Source organism: Dermochelys coriacea, chromosome 7 (assembly GCF_009764565.3).
Source record: "Dermochelys coriacea isolate rDerCor1 chromosome 7, rDerCor1.pri.v4, whole genome shotgun sequence".
In the NCBI taxonomy this organism is placed as follows: domain Eukaryota; kingdom Metazoa; phylum Chordata; order Testudines; family Dermochelyidae; genus Dermochelys; species Dermochelys coriacea.
The window spans coordinates 41108461-41131145 of record NC_050074.1 but is presented as its reverse complement, the minus strand read 5'-3'; the positions used below and the strand labels follow the sequence as shown (position 1 = coordinate 41131145).

General features: G+C 36.6%; 1 protein-coding gene across 4 annotated transcripts in view; it reads left to right on the top strand.

Annotated features, from left to right (window-relative positions):
• Positions 1-22685, top strand: part of IARS1 (isoleucyl-tRNA synthetase 1) — a 178299-nt gene that overhangs the window by 119148 nt on the left and 36466 nt on the right. For all 4 annotated transcript variants that reach the window (XM_038410534.2, XM_038410535.2, XM_043518835.1 and 1 more), the window contains 8 exons: positions 2035-2155; positions 6480-6571; positions 6974-7051; positions 7525-7646; positions 11247-11349; positions 11556-11639; positions 21408-21582; positions 22557-22669. In XM_038410534.2, the coding sequence (XP_038266462.1) occupies positions 2035-2155; positions 6480-6571; positions 6974-7051; positions 7525-7646; positions 11247-11349; positions 11556-11639; positions 21408-21582; positions 22557-22669 (888 nt within the window). The remainder of the gene's footprint in view (positions 1-2034; positions 2156-6479; positions 6572-6973; positions 7052-7524; positions 7647-11246; positions 11350-11555; positions 11640-21407; positions 21583-22556; positions 22670-22685) is intronic.

Sequence of the window (22685 nt, the reverse complement as noted above, 5' to 3'; positions counted from 1 at the left end):
AGAAGAGAGCGTTCAGGAAAGATTTCTTTCAGGTTGTGCTTCCTATCAAGTATGGGTTTCGGTGTGGGATGGTAGGTAACAGCTTGTGGTGGTGGGGTTTTTATTTCTGTACTGAAGTAGGTTCTTTTGGACTATTTGTGAGGCCCGTTCCATGATGCAATCTGCTTCACCGGTGAAGTGTCCTTGCTTTCAAGCATGTTAAGGTGTACATCCCAGACTTTCTCCGCAGAGTATATTCTATGGTATCTGAGTGCCTGGCTGTAGGTGAGATTTTGTGGTGTGTTTGGGGTGATAACTGGATCTGTGAAGGTAGTTATGTTGAGTCGTGCGTTTCTTGTAGATAGTTGTTTTAAGTTTGCAAAGCAGTTTCAGATCTTTTCGGATGGAAGATGCTGTATGTGAGGTACTATTTCGTTACTATACCATTTCAAGAAACCTTGTGACAAAGGCAAGCCTCCTATATAGAAGAAAGGTATTTCAGTGGCATTTGAAAAGAACAGTTCTTATTATTAGGAAGCCTATTGTAATTACTTTCAACAAAGAACAGAAGACTTCCTTTTTCAAAACATATTTTCTAAACAAGATGCACTTGTTTAAAGGTCACGTAAAAACACGTCTTACACGTGAACACGTCTCCTGCTAATTCTATGGGTGGATAAATATGTCTGCAAATTAGTGCAACACTTTCTTGTCTATTTTTTCTTTGTCTTCAGACCTAATCCCTCTCAAACTGTGATTTTATTTATTTATTTTATTTATTTAATTAGATTTTTCAAGAATAAAAATCCCCACTACAGGGATAGTAGGCCTTTAGGGAAAACCTGTAGGGAGTGGTATAGGGGATTCAGTAGGGATCTCCACTGATCACTGTTTAAAAGCTGCTTAGTTAGAAGTCAATGTGGTATTCTCCCTCCCTCCCTCTTTGGAAGAGCAAAGTGAATAGATAGATTACCAATTTAGCACATATACTTCTAGTCTTTTCCCACCTTCTCTTTTACAGTGTATACTACATTAGAGTCCAATGTTCAGGGGCAGTGGACAGTGCTGCCTCCCATGAAATGCTACAGTACAGTAATGTACAGTAATGACATGATGCTTGCCTAAAATTCCTCTAGCAGTTCCAGTTGGGTTTGCTCTTCTTTCCACCTACCCATAACAATTCTTTTGGGGTGTCATGTGCTGTTGAACAATTGCTGCATTTCAAAATCAAAGTTATTTATATACATGTCCTATGTCTGTCTGTCTGTCTGTCTATCTAATTTTCACTTATGTATATTTTCACACACACACACACACACACACACACACACACACACACACACACACACACACACACACACACACACACACACCTCACAGTCAGTAAAGTTCGTTAAATGCTTTAGAATCCAGCTGGATGAAGGGGACATAAAATCAGTATCATTAGCCTGTGTTCGTAAATTGTGATGAGACTACATACAAAAGGTGTAAAATGTGGGATTATTGAATTCCCTTGTGTACTGTACTATTATTTCTCTGTTTTAATAAATACAAAAAACTGGTCCCTTTTGTAGTTTACATTGTTGTGTAATGAAACAGGGATCAGTGCAAGTCAGTTTATCTTGGCTTTTTCTGTTAATGTGTCTTAAGAACAAATATCTGTATCTGACACTGAATACTCTTACTAACCAATGTAATGGAGAGCGTGGACAGGAGACTTTTGTCAATGGATAACAAATGGGCTTTTAAGAGGAAGAGTGCTCCAGTCATTAGGGCACTTGTTTAAGACATGGGAGACTTGGATTCAGTTCCCTGCTTCACCATAGACTGTGATCTTGAGCAAGATGCTTAGTCTCTGTGTCTCCGTTCCCCATCTGTAAAATGAGGTTAAAATGGCAGTGACCTAACTCACAGGGGTGTTTTGAGATAAACACATTAAAAGATTGTGAAATGCTTTGAGATCTACTGATGATGAGAGGTATTATTTTATAGGATTTAATGTGTTCAAGAGTTGACATGCTCTACTACTATTCATTTTTCCAATGATGTTTATAGGAAGATGGAAAGGAATTCCTGTACAATGAGAACATGATGAAGGAGAGCAACAACATCATGGATAAATGGATTCTTTCCTTCACGCAGTCACTCATTCAGTTCTTCAAGGCTGAAATGGCAGGTATGTGCATCTTTTGCTTTTTGTTTCAGTTCAGAAAAAGACTTTATTTGAATAATTGTCATGACTGGTGACTAGGGATGGGCTTGCACAAAGGATGCATTTATCCAGGGATTTTCAGATTTCAGATCAGACTGCATGAAAGAAAGGGGCAAAAAAATCTTAAAATAGTAACACAGGGAAAGGTGCAGCTATAGAATATTAATTTAATTGATGTACGTACCATTCTTGCTGTTATAAGAACTTACTTCTGGCGACACAGTGGCCTTCAGCCTAGAGTAACTTCTCCCACAATGAAGTCTGTAAGATGACCATGGTTTTTGACGTACTCACATTCATTTCACAGTGCTGTTGTCCTCACACGTCATAACTCTGGGCTCAGTAATATAGGCTTATTGAGTTTACTTGGTGCGATAGAACCTTTCAGAGAATTAGGGCAATTAGCAAACCCTATTGCTTGTAACTTTTAAGCTGGACCTCAAAAAACTATTCTTGTTGCTTAATCCTTGTAGTTGCTCTTTTAAAATCTAGCAATAGCCTAAGTTCCCAGGTATATTTTCTTCCTTTTGTTTTTTAATAAAATTTACCTTTTTTTAAGAACAGAATTGGATTTTTGTGTCCTAAGAGGTTTGTGCACACGTTGTTTAATTAGCTGGTGGCAACAGCTGATTTCCTTTTCTTTCTTGGTTCTTCCCTGGAGACAGGGTGAAAGTGCTTGAGGGTACCCCACAGGAAGGAATTCCCAAGTGTGCCTTCCTGAGCTCTCAAAGGGGTTCTGCACTTGGGTGGTGGCAGCATCTACCAATCCAAGGTCAGAGAAAAGCTGTAACCTTGGGAGTTTAATACAAGCCTGGAGTAGCCAGTATTAATTTTCAGAATCCTTGCTGACCCCCACCTTCTGCATTTGAAGTGCCAGAGCGGGGAATTAGCTCTGACAGATCCTTTGAAACATACTCATTTGACTGTTTCTTTGTATCATTATTTAATTTAGTCTCCTGTACTCTTAACACATTGCTTTGGTGGAATTGTCCCTTCCACAATTTCTCTGTTAAAGGCTTTCAACAGACTATTTCCTTAATCCTCCTATAGGGAGTGCCTCTGGTTCTCTCCTTTATTGACCTTTTTAATCAGGAGTGCTTCTCCATGCTTTGACCAGTTAACAACCTAGAAGGAGGGCCAGTGACCAGTGGACTCCATAGAATACCCTTGATCTTCCATCAGTGTCACAGTCCAGAGGAGTTTGAGGGATAATCAAGGTTACCTCGTCTGAGCTTTTCAACCTACTAATGGGTTGAATTGTTTATTAACTCCCTCTACCATTTACACAGAGACCTCTGGTTCATAAGTGGGTGCATTTAATATGTAGTAGTATGCATTTAATAGCTAGCTGAAACATTTTTGGTTGAAGCATAGTTAATAGAGTCTGTTACAAATGTACAATCGATGCATACTTAATTGTTTTACTGTTTAGTTGGACTTACTGGGCGTACCACTGCCCTGTAGTTCATGCTCCATTATTTTAATTTACTGTAGCTAGCAAGCAAGCAGTGAGTCAGTGGCTAAAAATAGGTTGGTTTTTAAAATCTGAAATGTGAATTTGCTGGTATTCAGGTATAGCCTGGCAAGCCACAACAGTACGGCACTGCTGTTAACAGCAACGTAAATGTCATGGACCAGCATTGATGCTTGTGTCTGATGACTTAAAAAAACTACAAAGCAAATAATAAAAAGAATTTACCCATCAAAGAGCACAATTTCAAATGCTGCTTCCATAGCTCAGCTCCTAATACCTAATCCCTATATTGTAGAAAGTAATATTTCATTGGGTTCTCTCTGTTTCTCCTACAAAATCACCCAGAGAATTGCTGAAGACTTTTCCAATCTGGTATAAGTAGATATTACAGAAAATAAGTAATTAGCATGAGCTTATTTGAAATACAGTGGAGAGAGAATTGGTTTTGTATTTATTTACTGGATTTTTTGAATTGTGTCACAATCTAAACTTTCTTTAAGCATAGATTTTTTTTTTCTCCTTTCCTTCTTTGCTCATTAGAGGTGCAGAACTGGAAAAATGGACATGAATGGCCACTACGTGGGGAAAAAAAACAAACAAAAACACCACCACCACCAAACAAACCCTAATTTGTTAGTTCTGTGGGGGAAGTTTAAACAGGACCTCTTTGCTAGAGCTGGCTTCCACTTATTAACATTAAATTGTAGCCACCAAAATAAAATGTTAGCAGGTAGACCTTAGCATCATTTATTTCTCCTATTAAGTCGTAAGGTTTTAAAGCTGGCAATCTTGGTTCAAATTTTCATATTCTTTTTCATTTGAGCACTTTGTACTTCAGTGAATGAACTATTAAATATCTAGACTGTGACAGGTGATAGTCATTTAAGGATGAAAGAAAAATTGAACTGGAAGTTGGAAATTTAGTAAGTAATTCTTCATGGTTTTAGTGAAGTGAAATTCGTTATCTAGAAACAGTAACTTTTACCATAGTGCATTTGGTGCTTGAATAGTGCCTATATGCAATATACAAGAGGATAAATTACAAATCAGTGTTTCTCACGGTGGTTAAATTTAAGAGATTGGCTTAGTGCAGTGGTGTCCAAACTTCTCCCCCTCCCCCCCATGGAATCTGTCATGTCTCCCCTCCATTACTGCACAGCTAAAGCTTCCTCAGCAGAGGAGTTGGGCTGAAGGTAGAGCTGGGGACAGAACTGGGGATGGGGAAGGAGCTGGGGATAGAGGCAGAGTTGTCCTTGGGGTAGAGAGGGAATGAGGGTAGAACTGAGCTGGGGGTACAGTGGGGCTGAAGCTTGGCTGGGGGCAGAGCATGGGGCAGAGTGGAGCTGGGGTCGGAGCAGGGCTGGGTGGCGCTCCCTCCCTGCCCCTTGTGGGGGCTGGCCTGGACTCTGCTGTGCACCCCTCCACCCCCTGAATGTTTCTCTGCACCCCCTAGGGCAGTATGTCCCACAGTTTGGGAACCACTGACTTAGTGTCTGTCTTCTTTTCCGTTCTGTCAGCTCAAAGTATAATATCATGGTACAGGTTATAACTAGAGATTCTAGACTACTAAAGGTGTATGAAATGTAGTTTCAAAACAAACAAATATCTCACTGTAAAATACACAAGTACGTTGGCAAGCTTTTCTTGTTGTGCATCATAGTTACTTTTCAAGCCGGGATAGTAGTGGGATCTCTATCAGAACATAAAAAAAAAAACCATAAATAGTTTTTGTTTTACTTGACACATAACTCCAGAAAGTTTCCTTTTTAGGTTGAAATATCTAGTGCTCTGTCTTTTACAAGATATTACTAGCTTGCAAAATGCAGTTGTAAAAAGTGTGCTGTGGAACTCTCAAAGGAAAGGTGTATAATTCAATAGCTGTTGGATTAATAAAATAAATGCCAGAAGCAAAAGACCATGGTATTAATAGCAGCTCCTTATTTTTAACCAAGCTGCCTGCAAGTTAGTAACTTTTGTTTATAAGGACTAGTTTATCTAATCTTTCTAGAAAACAATGTTTTGTAAACTAAAAAGGTTTGAGCAATTAAAGTCATGTTTCCCTCTGGTTGGACTTTGCTGTTTGAGAGAATCTCTTATTTGTGTTAGCAGTTCTTCATGCATTTGAATTACACAGAACATAAGAAAATGGCTATGCCTAGCTTTTTATTTTGTTAATATTATTCATGAGATAAAATAAAATCTGTTTGCATGAATGACTTTACAGCCTTTAGTCTGCTCTATTATTTAGAAGAACTGTGCAAGAAACTGTTGTGGGGGAAAAAAAGTTAAATACAAAAAACATTGCAATAGAAATTAAAATGGTTTCTGAATTGGGTAATTGCATCTCCATTCATGTTTCTCCCACAATTTTTGGTGATATAAGTATTCAGCAGTTTCTTTTAGCAATATGTTCAAATTTAGGTATTGCCAAGCCATAATAGATCAATGGTCCATCTTGTCCACTATCTTTCAATTTGCTTCAGATTAAGGCATAAAATGGCCATAATGCACCTCTATGCAGTACTAGACTATGGGTGGCAATTTATTTCTGACCTTCAGCTGGTGATATGCTTATGCCCTGAAGCGTGAGAATTGATTATGTTCGTAATTTTAATTTTATGATATAGTTTAAGTGCAGATTCTAGTAATACTAGTGTGCCTAATCAATTACTTTAATCTTATGAAGGTATTTGCTTTTGTAAAGTCATTAGTGTTAAGTTATCAAGGCTTTATATTACTGTGTGATTCTTTAAGGGAAGAATTTGATGCAGAAGGCAAGTGTTTTGTATAGTAAGAAATTATTTTTCCCCTTAGCCTACAGACTATACACTGTAGTCCCTCGACTAGTTAAGTTTGTTGATGTACTGACCAACTGGTATGTCAGAATGAATCGCAGAAGGTTAAAGGTAGGTGCTATTTCTGTTGCTAAGTTTTTACTGTAGATAGACCCAATGTAGTTTAAATAGATTAATTAAACTAATAAAATCCTTATAGAACCTTTGTGTGTTATATAAAACTGTGTAGCTTTCAGCTGAATAGTTGAAATTGGAAATAAATATGATTTTCCCTTTTTACTCCATTTATGTTTTTGCCCCTTGTTTCTTCCTAGGGCAAGTAAAAATACACTGTAGCCCATAATTTTTGTTTTGTTGGGTAGGATTGAATTGTAATTGTGGATCTTGGAAAGCTAGCATTTATTGGGTGAAGGAGTAAAATCATGTATTACAGTGTGAGAATGTAGTTCATGATTTAAAAAGTGTAGATGGTTTTTCTAATCCTTTTCCTTTCTCCATGGATACTTTGAATAGGGTGAAAATGGGAATGAGGACTGCATTATGGCTTTGGAAACCTTGTTCAGTGTTCTGTATGCAATGTGCAGACTCATGGTAAGGTTTTACACTCAACTCTAATTATTTAAAGTATTAAACTTGATTCCCCAGCAAGCCTGGGTGCATGCTTCTCATTGTTATAGTTGCCCCTAGAAGTAACAGACCAGAGTCTGAAAATGGGGAAACTTACTGCATTTTATCATTGTATTGTATAGTATTGTGTTTTCTCTGGGTTAAACTCAAACGGAAGGTGAACAGCTGGCATCAATTTAATTTGTTCATCATGACCTATTCCTTGAGTTAATGTTATACTTTGTAGTGTTAAAACCCAAAGTAAATATTCCATTTTTGCAGCACTGTCTGTTGGACAGTATAATCCTGTAACATAAGGATTCCTGATTAATAGGAAAAAAGGAACACACAAAAAAACCTTGTTTTTTGATGATAATGAAGGTAATTTGTTGAAAATATAGAGGATACAATTCAGTAAGAGAATGCATTCATGACTATTAATGTATAAAATATTGCAGGCACCTTATACTCCCTTCATCACTGAAATGATGTACCAGAATCTGAAGACCCTTATTGATCCGGCCTCAGTTCAGGAGAAGAACAGTGATAGCATTCACTATCTCATGCTTCCTCAAGTGAGGTAAGAAATAACTTCTGTTGGTGACAGTGGGCAGGGTTCTCTTTCCTGTAGTTACAGAGAGAAGTTCTTCATACCTTATTCACATATTTAAACAAAGCAAAAATACCAGTCTTTGGCATTTACAGGCATACAAGGAACACATTTTTTGATACAAAGGGTCCCTTTTGCGCCCAGAAAATGATCTTGCAGTTGTGATTATTGTTTTAAACACTTCTGTTTTCCTTAGGCAGGCAAAATAGGTAATTGAAGTATTTATGAAACTGTTTTACTCCTGTACACTACTTTGCTTTAGGGAAGTGTTTCCCTTTAGTCTTTAACGCACTTGCCATTGCTGAGGTGTGTTAACCTGACAGGACTGGCTGGGGCAGTATTGATAAGGTGCTGTCAGAGTATTGGGAGGACAGGTGCAGAGTTAGCACTCTTTCTAGATCCAATCTCTCTCCTTCAGCAAAAAAGCTGGCTACAGACTTAGATTTCTCTGCATGCTGAGAAGCAGTAGGGGGGGTATACAGCTTGCTGGGGCTAAGAAGAGTGGTCACAGAGCTATAATGTTCCCCATTTCTCATCGGCATGAAATGTCTCTTTCAAGATGGATGCTTAATTGGAGGCTGCAATGCCTGCCTTCTCCAGAAGACCCCCGAAGGATCGTAAAACTCTGTGCCAGAGCCTTTTCATGTCTGAATATGTCTGGCCATATTTGACATCAGAGTTTAAAACTTACATAGGTTTTTCTTTTTATGCATATTGTGCTTTTTGATGTCTCTGACTAAGCAAGAGAGCTACTAGTTGTGTTCCTTCTGATAGCTATACGGTATATGCTAATTGTGGAAAGTATTGTTACAAGAAATCTACTGAGATTCATTTAGCAATGCTGCTGATTTTATGTATTCTAGAAGTGTACTCTTCTATGACACAGAATGTGAAACTGATAAGTTGTCATTAGGAATGCCCTTGAATTGGTGGTGTATATGGATTAATAGAGGGAAATTCAGTTATTCGTGGCAACTTAATTTGTGTTAGGTATTGGGTCGCATGTGCATTCCTGTTCCCATCTAATAATCAAATCTAAGATAGATGTGATTTTAAAACTAAATTACACTTGAGGTTTTATAGTGGCTAAAAATCTGGCAGTCATTTTTCTTCGTTGGTGCCTTTTTTGTCTTAGTGTTATGTTTAAATTAAGCTTTGATTGTGATAGTTAATCTGTAATGAGCTAGCTTTTCCAAGGACAGTAGCACACAGATCACAACAGAAACATCATCTTTTTTTTTTTGTAGCAGTTGTAGGCTATGGTGCTGTGTGCATGTACTTTCACAGCAGTATGATAGGTTTATACAAAAAAAAAAGCTATATGGCAGATATTATGGTTGTCAGATTAAATTGACTGTGTCATTTTCAGGGTTGGACATAAATTTGTATCTGGTTTTTAAAACTGTATGTGCATAAGAGAATGAATTGGTTCTGTGACACTTGAGCAATATATTGATACATACAACTAATGGTAATAGCCCTGAGTTCTTGGGAGTCCACAAAAATGTGATTTCATTTTCCCTTTAAGTGCTATTCAGATTAGTGATTTAGGGAAATTCTGACAACCTTCAAGGCAGCCACCAAGATGCAAGAGGTTAATCCAACCCTCTTGCCCTGCCTTGACTCCCAGAATTCTCAGCTCCAGCTGTGGCTTTTATTTCCTGTTCTCGTTTAATTGCACAGTCTCCTGCTAGATTGCTTGTTGCAGACTTTTATATACCCTGGAAATCCAATAAGTTAATACTTTTTACAGAAACAGTTGAATGAGTTGCTGTAATAAATCTGACTTCAATTACAGTCAAATAAACAATAGATCTGTAAACTTTGACCCTGAAATATTAGGATTTTTTTTATCAATGATTTATGTTTCAGGCTCTTTGTTTTCAGTTTTTACTGATTTTTTTTTTTTTTTTAACCAAAAAGTTCCTGGCTTTTATACTATTTGGTTTTTTACTTTTTTTTCTACTTGAATTTTGGATCACGCAATAAATGAAAATACTGATGACTAGAAGAAAATCCAAGACATTACATTAAGTAGATACATTTATTTTAAAAATAAATTAGTCTAATTGTAAATGTGAGGCTGTTCAAGTAAGGCAGAGTAGTGGAATGAACAAACACACACGCATGTGCACATATGTATGTACTGTTAATGTGCAGTTCATGAAATAAACCACAGCATTAAACTGCTTTTACTTTTAGTGCTCTTACTTTTCTCTATTTGTTGCTTTTTTCTGTCCTCCCTTCTCCCAATATTTACCCAGAAAACTGATCAATTAGTTTTTTTGCACCAATTGTCACCTATTTTACATTGATAAATTCCTGGGAAATTTTCAAAACAAGTAATAACTGAGAATGAAGGACCTTACTTATGCTGTATGCTAACTAGATTCTTCTCTGTCCAAAGTAACAGGTAAAATCAGAAACCTTGTTTTTGTGGTACTTCATTGAGTTTTATAATAAACCATAAATCTATGAAAAATATTCTCACAATGCAGTTTCAAAGTAACGCTTTAAAGTCTTAGTGGAAAGTAATATTTCTTACTATGAACATTTATGAAAAACAAGAAACTTTACATTGCAATAAAGTGCAAATTAATTTTTTTTAAGTCCTTCCCTGGGAAATTGACTTGAAGCACAGAAATTTAGAAATGGCCAATAACGTTAATCCAAATATTCCTGGTACCACAGATTAGGGCATAAATCTTAAATCTTGCTCCACGGATTTTTCTCCCTTCTGGTAAACCTTCCAGACCACTCTGTTTTACCCTAAGAATGTTTCCAGTTAAAATGATATAATTAGCAATTTCACATCCACAATATACTTTTCCTTTATTCACAGCTTTTCTGACACAAATCAATACCAAAATAGTAATGACTCTGTGCTTTGCTTGAAAATGTATGTAGTTTTGAAGGAGCTACCTGAATTACAGATGCATTCAAACAATCAACAAAGAACAAGAACTGGCATCACTTGTAGAACTGGTGATTGCTTTTACATTTGAAACAAGCTTTGACTCTGCTTAACCTGAAAAACAAGCTGTCTGGAAACAGAGGTGTGGGGAGAGCTTGTTAACAAGCCACAGAGAAAAGCAAAAGGTTTGAAATACATAAGCTTTCTGGAAAATACAGGTCTGAATTCTGGGAATATGCACATGGCCCATCATTATTTTATAACCCACACTTTCAAGATAAAAACATTATGGAGATCCTACAAGTTCACTGTGTGTGGGTATTTCAATAGAAATGTAACTAATTCATTTGTTATGTATTTTTGGATATTCCATTAAATAATAAATATAAATTCTGTTCTTCATTGGATACTTGTAAAATGAACAGTGTGCATAATTTTTTCATATCAGTCAGTGATGTGAAAGGTATTAATGACAGCTAATAAAAATAATTCTTAAAAAATAAAAGAAACCCACACACAAAATTGCTTCTTAGCATTACCAGTAAATGGATATGACCAAATCTGTTGTGGGAAATTTTTGACAGATGTGACGATGGGTTAAAGGCCCACTTAAATCTAAAGAGATGAAAACATTAAATTGTTTCTTCCTAATCTAGGGATGATCTGATTGACAAAAAAATTGAAAATGCCGTTTCCTGGATGCAATCTGTTGTTGAGCTTGGTCGGGTAATCCGAGACAGAAAAACCATTCCAGTAAAGGTTAGAAGCTCTTAATATCTCTTACATCAATATTCCGTGAACATATAGCAGCTCTGTAACTTTCGGAGAAGTGGGGAGTAAGTGACTAAATCTGTGCTAGCAAACAGAATTAAATGAAAGAATTTAGTTTAAAATGACCAAAATAATACTTTCTATAGCCCTTTATTTCCTCTCTCAGACTGAACCTCTATTGATTTTTGTTTCAGTATCCACTAAAAGAAGTAGTGGTTATCCATCAGGACCCAGAGGCTCTGGAAAACATCAGGTCTCTGGAGAAGTATATACTTGAGGTAAGAACATAATCAACAGAGGAGATTATTGGAGTTTTACTGTGCAAGTCAGTTTCAAAGGAGCTCTTCTATATCATATCTGTTGGCTAGGTTAATACCTCACTTAACTGAATTTCAGTAAGTTACATATCATACTTGCTCTTTTGGGCCACATTTCATATTTGGTCAATATGCAAATGTGAGCCATATAAATGGGAGCCGTAGGCAAAGGGTGGATTATGACCCTAAATCTATAGACTACATTTATGAGAAACACTTCATCTCTGGAAGTGTCTGACCACACAGCATTACTTTGGTAATATACAAGTCATTCAGAGAACTTTAGAAATATACTTTTTCATGACCATTATGGGGCAGAAATGTAGTTTAAATGAAAATGAGGCATGCTAAATCACCCAGGATTGCCAAAGTATATTATAGCCAAATCTTGGAGGTGAAATTGTAGGGATAATCCTTATTAATCAATAAATAATTCAAGGATATTAAAATGCAATGACTAGAGTATATGCTGAAGGGTTAAGGAAGTATGCAGATCCATAGCTTAGTTAGATGGAAAATTCTGTGAAAAGTAAAAGCAGAAAACAATTGAGTGTGTTCCAAAAGTTCTCAAAGCTTAACTTGTTTTTCCAAAGTTTATAGAAAATAAAATGTCAAATAGGTAAGTTTTTATGGTCTATATAATTTCTGGCAAATATCCTGAGCATCCCCTGTGATATGCCTTTGTAGTACTCTCTTTAATGTGGGTCCATTAGAGAAAATGCACCCTGCCCTACTTTAATACTTTACAAGGATAAAAACCCTGCCATTCAAAATAAATTAACCTTTTTGGTATTTGACATATTTGAGTTGACTGTCAAATTGTCTGGGCATCCTGTTTTCAGGCAGTCATCTAAAAATTAATAGTTTTCAAGATGTTCTTGAAGCTTTTAATCTCTGTACCAAATTCAAGAAATTGGGGTGGGAAAACAAATTTATTTCTTTCTATCTTTAAATGCTGGTTGTGGAGCTGTTGTTCATTGTCTCTTGAATTCAATTAAATGCTATTACAAACAGCTCATTTTAAAGTGTGTATTCTTTCACTTCAAAGATGACCTGCAGTAGAAAAATCAAGTAGGTAGAAGGGGAGGAAGGTAACATTTGGTAAGGAAGACTGTTTTTCAGGCGGAGTGGCTAGTTTATTTGAGCTGTTTTACAGAGTTTAAGAGAGACCCTATTTTTTTTGGAATTGAGGTTTAGGGGTACTTTGTACTCTTACCGAAGTAGATAACATGAGTATAAAGGATGACTTGGAGAGTGCCAGGTGTTTAGAATTGTGACAAAGTTCCTCCTCTGCCTTGGTGGGTCCTGCGCTTATTGGTGGATTTGCTCGCCTCAGAGGTTCACGGCAGCCGTCAGTTTGGCCACTTTCATGGCACAAATCTGTTGTTCACTCAGTTAGCCTCATCACTGGCCAGCATAGGGAAAAGGAAGAAGAACAATCCCCGCATTCTCTGCTGATCCACCTAGTGGATCGGGGAACAGGCCAGAGACCTTCCCCTCTCGTGGAACCCATAGTCCAGGTCAACTCCTCTGGTATCAAGTAGGGAGTTGAGGGGATGGAGGGATGGGGGGGAACCCAGGCCTGCCCTCTACTCTGGGTTCCAGCCCAGGGCCCTGTGGATCACAGCTGTCTACAGTGGCTCCTGTAACAGCTGCATGAAAGCTGCAACTCCCTGGGCTACTTCCCCATGGCCTCCTCCCAACACCTTCTTTATTCTCACCACAGGATCTTCCTCCTGATGTCTGATAATGTTTGTACTTCTCAGTTTTCCAATAGTACAGCTTCTTGCGCCTCTTGCTCCCAGCTCCTCACGCACACACCACAGACTGAAGTGAGCTCCTTTTTAAAACCCACGTGCCCTGATTAGCCTGCCTGTCTTAATTGATTCTAGCAGCTTCTTGATTGGCTACAGGTGTTCTAATCGGCCTGTCTTCCTTAATTGTTTCCAGAAAGTTCCTGATTGTTCTGAAACCTTCCCTGTTACCTTACCCAGGGAAAAGGGACCTACTTAACTTGGGGCTAATATTGTAAGAAGCATTAGCACCAATAAATGTGATTGATTTTTTTTTATTTATTTTTTTAAAAAAAACACACTAATCACTCTCCTGTAGCCATATGGCCTGACCCTGTCACAGAATTAATTAAGCAATATACAGTTGAATTGTTTAGCTTGATGATTTAGGTGGATTGTCATGTGAAGTCCATAGGAAAATGTGTGCAATAGTGAAAATCTGCTGATTAGTGTTATAAAATAAATATCCAAATTAAAGCACAAAAATTGCACAGGGTCTTCACTGAGCATGTGATGAAATCATCCATAGGGAACTGTAACTGCACATAAACATTGAATGTACTGTAGTAGTTCCTTCATCCAGTCATCCTTTGCATGAACTTGATTGTTTTGTTGTAATATAACTTCATTTTGTGCATCATCTTGGTAATATGCACTAAAGAAACACAAATTAAAAATGTACTTGAAAAAATCTTTTTGTTTTTACCAAATAACAAGGGAGATAGTTCCAGATGGGAAAAGATTTTAAGAACTAATTTAATTTTTCTTTGCTGTTTAATACTTGTTTCTCTTAGATTAGGCAATATAAATGGACTAATCAATTTCACTTTCAGGTTCATATCCACTAGCAGAATTCTGCTAAGTTTGGTCTACAAGCACTGCAGTAAATGTTTGTTTATAAAAAGTGCTCTCATTAGAATTTTTTTAGTTATAAAATAGAAAATAAAATTATAGAAACACTTCTACCAGTGCTTGGTTTGGTACACTCTAGGCCAATTTTGACTGGTCTCTTTAAATATGAAAATATAACTTCTTCCGCTTAGTATTGCATAGTCTGGTTAAATGTACTGAAAGTCTTTAACTTTTTCTAGCACCATCAGGCACTGGCTGATACCAAACTAGATGCCAGAGGACTGGTAAAGTATCTTAACTAGGAATCTTCTATTTCCTTCACAGTCGTACAAAGATAGCCTTCCGTTCTGGCTTTTGGAGAGGCAGTATATGTTGAATAGCCACTCCATCTTTGATAATATCTTCTCTCCAATTCTTGGCAGTTGGAGGTTGTGTGGTCCAGTGGTATGAGCATTGGGCTGGGAACCAGCAATTCCTGACTTCTAATGCTGGTTTTGTTAGCACCGACCCTCTTGTCTTCAGCAAGTCATTTAGCCTCTCTGCCTCAGTTTCTTCATCTGTAAAACTAGGAGTAATACTCAAGCCACAAGGGAGTTAGGAGGGTTGTGGTAAAGCACTAAAAGTATTGGTTTATTTAAATTTGTATAATGTAGTTTTAACTTTCATTGGTTTTCAGGAACACAGACAGTTGTGTAAAGGTAAGGCTGGGTTGACCTCTCAAATTAAACATCGGAAAGTTTGTAATAAATGGTTTTAAGGAGGAATGATTAAAGTTCTGCACCATGACAAAAATAAGGGACATCTTTTTTTCTCGCAAACATCAGGCAACAAACTCAATATGATATTTCTTAGTGTGTTAATTTGCCCCTATGTTAGAGTTGTGCTGTGTAAATCTTAGTCTTCCAGGTTGATACCAAAACCCAATATTTGTTTTGCTACTTATAGAAAGTTTTCAGGTTAGTTACTGGAAAGGAGAGCACGGAGCTAGAGATATCCAGGAACTCAGCCAGTTATGATATGCTCCATTTTGATTATACTTCTCAGCTTTGTTCATCAAACTTGATTATGTAATCAGAGTATTTGTGAGTTTTATTTTTTATTTGTTAGCATTAATGCCAGAAATGATTTTTGGTAATTTTGATAAAGTGGGATTTCTCTTGTGGTTTACCTCTGTGATGTCACTTATAGTGTAAGCTTTTAGTACAACTCCTGACAAAAGATATTGAGAAGTGCAGGATTGTCAATGTTTATAAAACCTCATTTATCAGAACAATTTTCTGCAGAGAGCTCTATTTTAAATTGACTTGCTTTGTGAATCTTTGATTCTTTATTATGAAAATACAGCAATTATTTTAAACAAATGAAACTTAAGACTAATGGTAGAGCTGTCTAGACTAGGAAATAGATGCCTTGCCAAAAATGGTTTAAGTGCTAATGCAGAAAGGACCAAGATCAAGCTCACAAGAGAAACAAGTCTTAAGAAAGCTTTTAGTAACAGTGCCAAAAATAGGTTTGTCTTGTCAGCACTAGCAATTAAGCCATTTCCAGCACTGGTTTGTGGGACCTATTGCAAATCCCTTTCAGTGAAGGATCAGTGTCCTAACAAGGTTCTACACAGTTTTGAAATCCATCAGATAGCCCTACATAGTGTATGAGCAGGGATGTTAAGTTCTATGTATCAAAGTTATTTATAGCTTTATACCCCAAAAACGAAATGTGCAACTCTTCACCCTACATATTAAAATGGAACATAATCTATTCCATATGGGCCATATCCAGGATCTCTCATGGTTCCATATTAACTGTAATGCCACAGCATAATGCATGATGGAGCATTAAATTGGCAGAGGAGTTGGCTAGCTAAAACTGAGATGGATATTATGGTCTTATTTTTTTTTCTTCCAATGGAATATGCTGAATACTCATCTTACTTTAGTTATTGGGAGAATTCAGTCCGCATTTAATCAGTACACAACTTACTACAAATATCGTAGAAGTGTAGGTCTGGAAAGGACTTCAAAGTCCTCAAGTCCAGCCTCCTGTCCTGGGGTAAGACCAAGTAAACTTAAAACATCCCTGACAGGTGTTTGTCCAACCGGTTTTTAAAAACCTCAATGATGCGGATTCCACAAATACCTTTGAAAGCCTATTTCAGAACTTAACTACCCTTACAGTTAGAAAGATTTTCCTAATATCTAATCTAAATCTCCCTTCCTAAAGATTAAGCCCATTACTCTTTGTTCTACCTCCAATCGACAACAAGAACACTTGATCACTGTCTTCTTTATAATGACCCTTAACATATTTGAAGACTGTTATTAGGTCCCCACTCAGCCCTTTTCTCAGGACTAAACTCGTCCAATTTTTAAACTTTTCCTCATAGTTCAGGTTTTCTAAAACTTCTGTCATTTTTATTGCTTTTCCTCTGAACTCTCCAGTTTATCCACATGTTTCTTGAAATGGAGTGCCAAGAATTGGACACAATATTGCAGCTGAGGCCCCACTATCACCAAGTAGAGTGGGATGATTACCACTCTCTGTCTTACATACAACACTTCTGCTAATAGGTCCTAGAATAATAATGACCTTTGTTGCAGCTGATCACATTATTGACTCACATTCCATTTGTGATCTTCTATAACCCCAAGATCCTTTTCAGCACTACCGCCACCTTGCCAGTTATTCCCCATTTTGTAGTTGTGCATTAATTTTTTTCTTTCTAGCTGTAATACTTTGCACTTGTTTTTATAGAATTTCATCTTGTTGCTTTCAGACCAAATCTTCAATTTGTCAAGGTCATCTTGAATTCTACTCTTTTCCTCCAAAAGTGCCTGCCCCACCTCTCAGCTTGGGGTCATCTGAAAATTCTATAAGCATACTCTCTGCTTCATTATCCAAGTCATTAATGAAAATAGTGACTAGTATCAGACCCAGGTCTCATCCCTGTGGGATCCCCCTAGATATGCCTTCCCAGTTTGACAATGAACCATTGACAACAACTTTGAGGACATTCTTTCAATTGGTTGTGCACCTTATAGTGATTTCACCTAGACCACATTTCCCTAGTTTGCTTATGAGAATGTCATGTGAGACTGTCTCAAAAGCTTTACTAAAATCAAGATATATCACAATTTCTGCATCCCTGCTATCCACTGGCTAGTAACCCTGTCAAAGAAGGAAATATGGTTGGATTGGCATGATTTGTTTTGACAGTTCCATGCTGACTGTTTTTTATAACCCAATTATCCTATAGGGTGCTTACAAACTGATTGTTTAATAAATTGTTCCAGTATCTTTCTGGGTTAAAAGTTAGGCTGACTGGTATATATTTTCCCAGGTCATATTTGTTCCCCCTTTTAAAGATAGGTACTATGTTTGCCCTTCTCCAGTCCTCTGGGACCTCACCATTGCCAGAGGATGTTGGGAAGGAAAAGACTATAAAAGGGTTAAAAAAAGAACTAGATAAATTCATGGATGATAGATCCATTAGTGGCTATTAGCCAGGATGGATGGGGATGGTGTGCCTAGTCTCTGTTTGCTAGAAGCTGGGAATGGACAAAGGGATGGATCACTTGATGATTACCTGTTCTATTCATTCCCTCTGAAGTACCTGGCATTGACCACTGTCGGATGACAGGATAGATGGACTTTTGGTCTGACCCAGTATGGCCATTCTTATGTCCTCCTAAAGTTCTCGAATATAATTGCTAATAGTTCTGAGATTGCTTCAGCTAGTTCCTTAAGTACCCTAGGAAGAATTTCATCAGGCTTTAGAGTTGTGTGCAAGTTTGTCACAGAGGTAATGTAATTGGTGTTAGATAGGATGTCAGTTGTATTATGTGAGGAAATCCTATTGGTTAATTCCTGATGCAGAATTTATCACATTAAATATGCTTAACAAAACAAAAATTACATAAATAGTTATCACAATAAAAAAACCACACTCAGTTTCTATAGGTGCGTTTACAACTTTTGCCACATGGAGGAAGTAGTAAAGTGCTTTATAAATACTCTAGCAGCAGACATCCACCCTTTCAAAAAAATATGTTCATGTTCTGCTAGCTCTAGCTGTAATTCTGTTATTGTAAGATGTCCACTGAGCTACCACCTGAAATGACAGCACATAGTCTCTAATCCATAAATTTAAAGGGCAAGACTGAAAATAAAGCCCATTATGGATGGATGCTATCCAATAAAGATTTCATGTCTGCAAAGTCCATAGCCATTTTCTTCTGTGTCAGATCATGCTGCTTGAAATCTATTGTTTCAGACAGACTGATGCTTCACTTCAAAAACCTTCTGATTTCATTTCATGACATTTTTGTGGTGAATGAAAACTGCAGATTCTGCCCCATCCGTGAAAAATAAAGGTTTTAACGCAGCAACTTCTATTTTTAAAAGTTGGCTTTTCAGGAGATAATTTAACTTTTTAAATGTCATAAAGCATTAAACATTTAGGAGGACAAGAATTATATTACATAACTTACCTTGAGTCAGTTTATGAAACAAATACATTCTTGAAATTATTATTATTATTATTATTGCATTGATTGAAAACATAAATGAAGGTCATGATTAATCCAGGATAAAAGGAACTATGCCATACTCACTATTGGATTCTGGAGAGAAATGCTGGGTCTAAGCGATCACAACAAAGATAATGTGAATAAAATGACTTAAATACATAGTGATCTCCTAATATCTCAAATAAAGGATGGTGCCAGATTAGAGTGCTGAGAGAATTTTTAATGAAATGCAATGGGAAAGTTTAATTGCATTCATTATATACTATTTTCCTGGTAAATTAAATATTTTAATTAGTTTAATATTTATTCAGTTATTTATTTTGGTGTAAGTTACTTAAATTTACTTTTAACTAATGCATTTTTTAAACTAGAGCTTTTATTTTGTGTACTCTAGATTGTTAAAATATTCAGATGCAAGTATTTAAAATACTTGTAGTACAGATTCACATTGTAACATGTTACACAATATGTAGGTATCCTTTTGTGTAGCTGTACAGATATAAATAAAAATTCATGCACACAGTAGAATGCCTTAATTTTACATGGAGAAAATTAAGGATGTCCTAGTGGCAAAGTCAAATAAACCAACTGTTTTTTCTAATCAAAACAATATGTTAAGACTAATACACAATTAAACCTATGCTATTCTGCTACTTGATTGCACAAGTAACTGCTTAAATAATTCTACTAGTATTATCACTAACACTATATGCAGAAAACTAGTTTTTATTCTGATTATTCTTGAACATTGATTGGCAAGTATGTCTAGTTTTCATATTCACCTTGTTAAAACTCAGGCCAGAGATGTTCTATAAACTTGAGCTATCTTATTTGTTATGTCTGTTGTTTGTCACTTTCCATATGGATTTGTGTCTAACAGCACAGAGTTAAAACTTAATTACCTCTGAAACATTTAATTCCAGTTCAATTTTCTTTCCTAAGCAAGTTTGTTAAATGGGACAGTGTGTTAAATGACAGGTTTCAGAGTAGCAGCCGTGTTAGTCTGTATTCGCAAAAAGAAAAGCAGTACTTGTGGCACCTTAGAGACTAACACATTTATTAGAGCATAAGCTTTCCTGAGCTACAGTTCACGAAAGCTTATGCTCTAATAAATTTGTTAGTCTCTAAGGTGCCACAAGTACTGCTTTTCTTTTTGTGTTAAATGAGTGTTCTTCTGGGCTGTTCTCTTCAACAGGAGTTTCTTAGAGATGAGTCTGTGGTGTAGATGGAATATTTAGCCATCATAACCCCAATCTAACTATATCAGCTGTTGGTCCTTTCATACTGACATGGGTGGTGTTTTCTTCTAGTTTCCACAACTTATACAAAATAGATTGCTTATTAAATGCATTAGGTGATTCTATCACAACTTGCGTGAACTCTGCTAACCTGTCGGGTACTAAAAGCAAAACGTGTAGGTTATTCAACAAGCTCAAATATCGGTGGTTTTGGTAAGTGCATAGAATTTTACAACCAACAATGTCAGTAAAAGAGTTAATGGGCAGAAGTTGCAAAACACTGTTACAAACAAAAAATGACAGAAGATAGAGCAAGATTCTGCCTTAAGCTCCAATTTTAGATACGAAATTGTGTCTTGAGTGTGACATTCTTCTTTAATTTTACAAAGTAGACAGAATAAACACAGGCTTTCTATAAGACTCAGAGCACTTTTAGTGTAGTTTAAATCTAGATACAGTGCTTTCCTCTTTAGAAGGAAATTCCTCAAACCTACAGAAATTACAAGTGGTGCCACGCTGCTTTTCAATAGAGTTGAACGTAGAGTACAAAAATCAACAATGGTTCTTGAAAATCTGCATCACTTCAGGCCAATATATGTAACAAGGGTAAAAGTTCTGAGGCAACTTTTAATTTAATTAAATGATGAGGAAAGCATCTGTAGTTCTGCATCATCAGAATTTACTGGCAGCATTCCAGAACCACAGGCCATTAATTTAACTTGTTCAAAATGCATCCATGTACAATGAGAATGTAGGAAAACCAGAAAAGGAAAGAGGCAAAATGAGTTACTCATACTAAGGTTGATGTTTGGTCCACTGAAGAATTAAAATTTGTAGTAGTCTGTTGGCTACAAATAAACTGAAGCCAACATCTGAACACAATCCTGAATATGTTATGCATCCTTTTGAGCCAATGCCTGGCAATATAACTTACTGGACACACAAAGATCCTTCAGTCACATCTTTTCATGTAGTAGAAAAGCATCAGAGAAGGCTAGTCTGATTTGATGTTAGAGCTGCACAGAATCTTTAGACTGCAGTGAAATCTTTACCCAATAGGCCAAATGGACTGTAACTGTAATACAGGAGTGGGATCTGCACCTAAAGAATAATCTACATGTCATTGTTTTGCTTATACATTGTCACATTGGTACAGCAGATTAATCCTTTTTATTTATAAGGACATCTAGATAGAAAACTCTTCACGTGCATGCTATAATCTCCTTCCCACCCCTTTTCCTTATTTTTCCAAGTATAGTTTTAATTTTGTCATAGTTGTTATTTTGCTTATGTTTATTTTCTTTTGGCAAATTTATGCAGGAACTTAACGTACGTCAGGTGACATTGTCTACTGATAAAGATAAGTATGGAATCCGTCTAAGAGCAGAACCGGATCATATGGTGCTCGGGAAGCGTCTGAAAGGTGCCTTTAAAGCTGTTATGACTGCCATCAAGGAGCTGAAGAGTGAGCAGCTGGAAGAATTCCAAAAGTCAGGTGCATAGTAGGACTGTATGCATTGATCAGCAGTTGATGGTCATGATGTGGACCTTGGAAAGAAGAGCCAAAGGATTTCAGGCCTCTCAGACTCAAGCCATTGCTTTTAGTTTAAATTTATAATAATCAGTTTAACACATTTTTTGTTTAAAAAAACAAGAACCCACAAATACATTGTTAGATCAAAATGCAAGAGATTTTTAAGGCCCAACCCCCCAGCTAACATTCCAGGCAAACTAGTGAACTCTCCAAGTGAAAAAGGGAAGCTGTGAATTGATACCTTGAACGTACTTGTCTAGAGTAAAAACAAATTACTTTATGTGCTTAATTTACACATTGCTTGTATGTACTATGGTGAAAAGTATTGCGTAGAACAGAGGAAACTGATAGATTCTTGTATGGACCCAGCACTAGAACAGCATTGTTCCATGACTCTTAAATTCATATATGAAGTAAACAGCTAGCTGAAACTTTTTAAAAATATTTGTTTAATAGTTTCAGGTGAGTGAGATTTTTCCAAATATATTTACTCTATCTTGTATGTTTAACTTTTATTCAGCTTTAATAGTAGACAGCTATTGATTCCAAATGGTCTGCACCAATGGTGGTGCTTGAGCTTAAATTCTGCTGCTTGTAGTGACTTTACTTGGGAAAGTCTAAATTTGGAGTAGTTTTAGTGTTCCTGAGAATTGCTTAGCAATGTTGGACAGCAGTGCTTGACTTCAAATAACATAGCTCAGGATTCCTATCAATTTTGTTGCTTATAATCAGAAGTTCCTGTATTAACATGTTCTGGATACTGTCTTCTTGTTGAAAGAAATGTCACAATGTGATGTATTTCTTGTATTTGAAGTTAGATATTAATATATATGTAGTTCAAGAGTTAACTGCAAGATGCTCACTGACATGACTAAGAGAGAAAGGCTTTGTTCTGTAATAAGGTAGTGTAAATAATTGTCTTATTAATTATATAGGAACCATTGTTGTGGAAGGGCATGAATTACATGAGGAGGATCTCCGTCTCATGTACACCTTTGACCAGGTCATGGGAGGATCTGCCCAGTATGAGGCACATTCTGATGCTCAGGTATTAATTGTAGTAA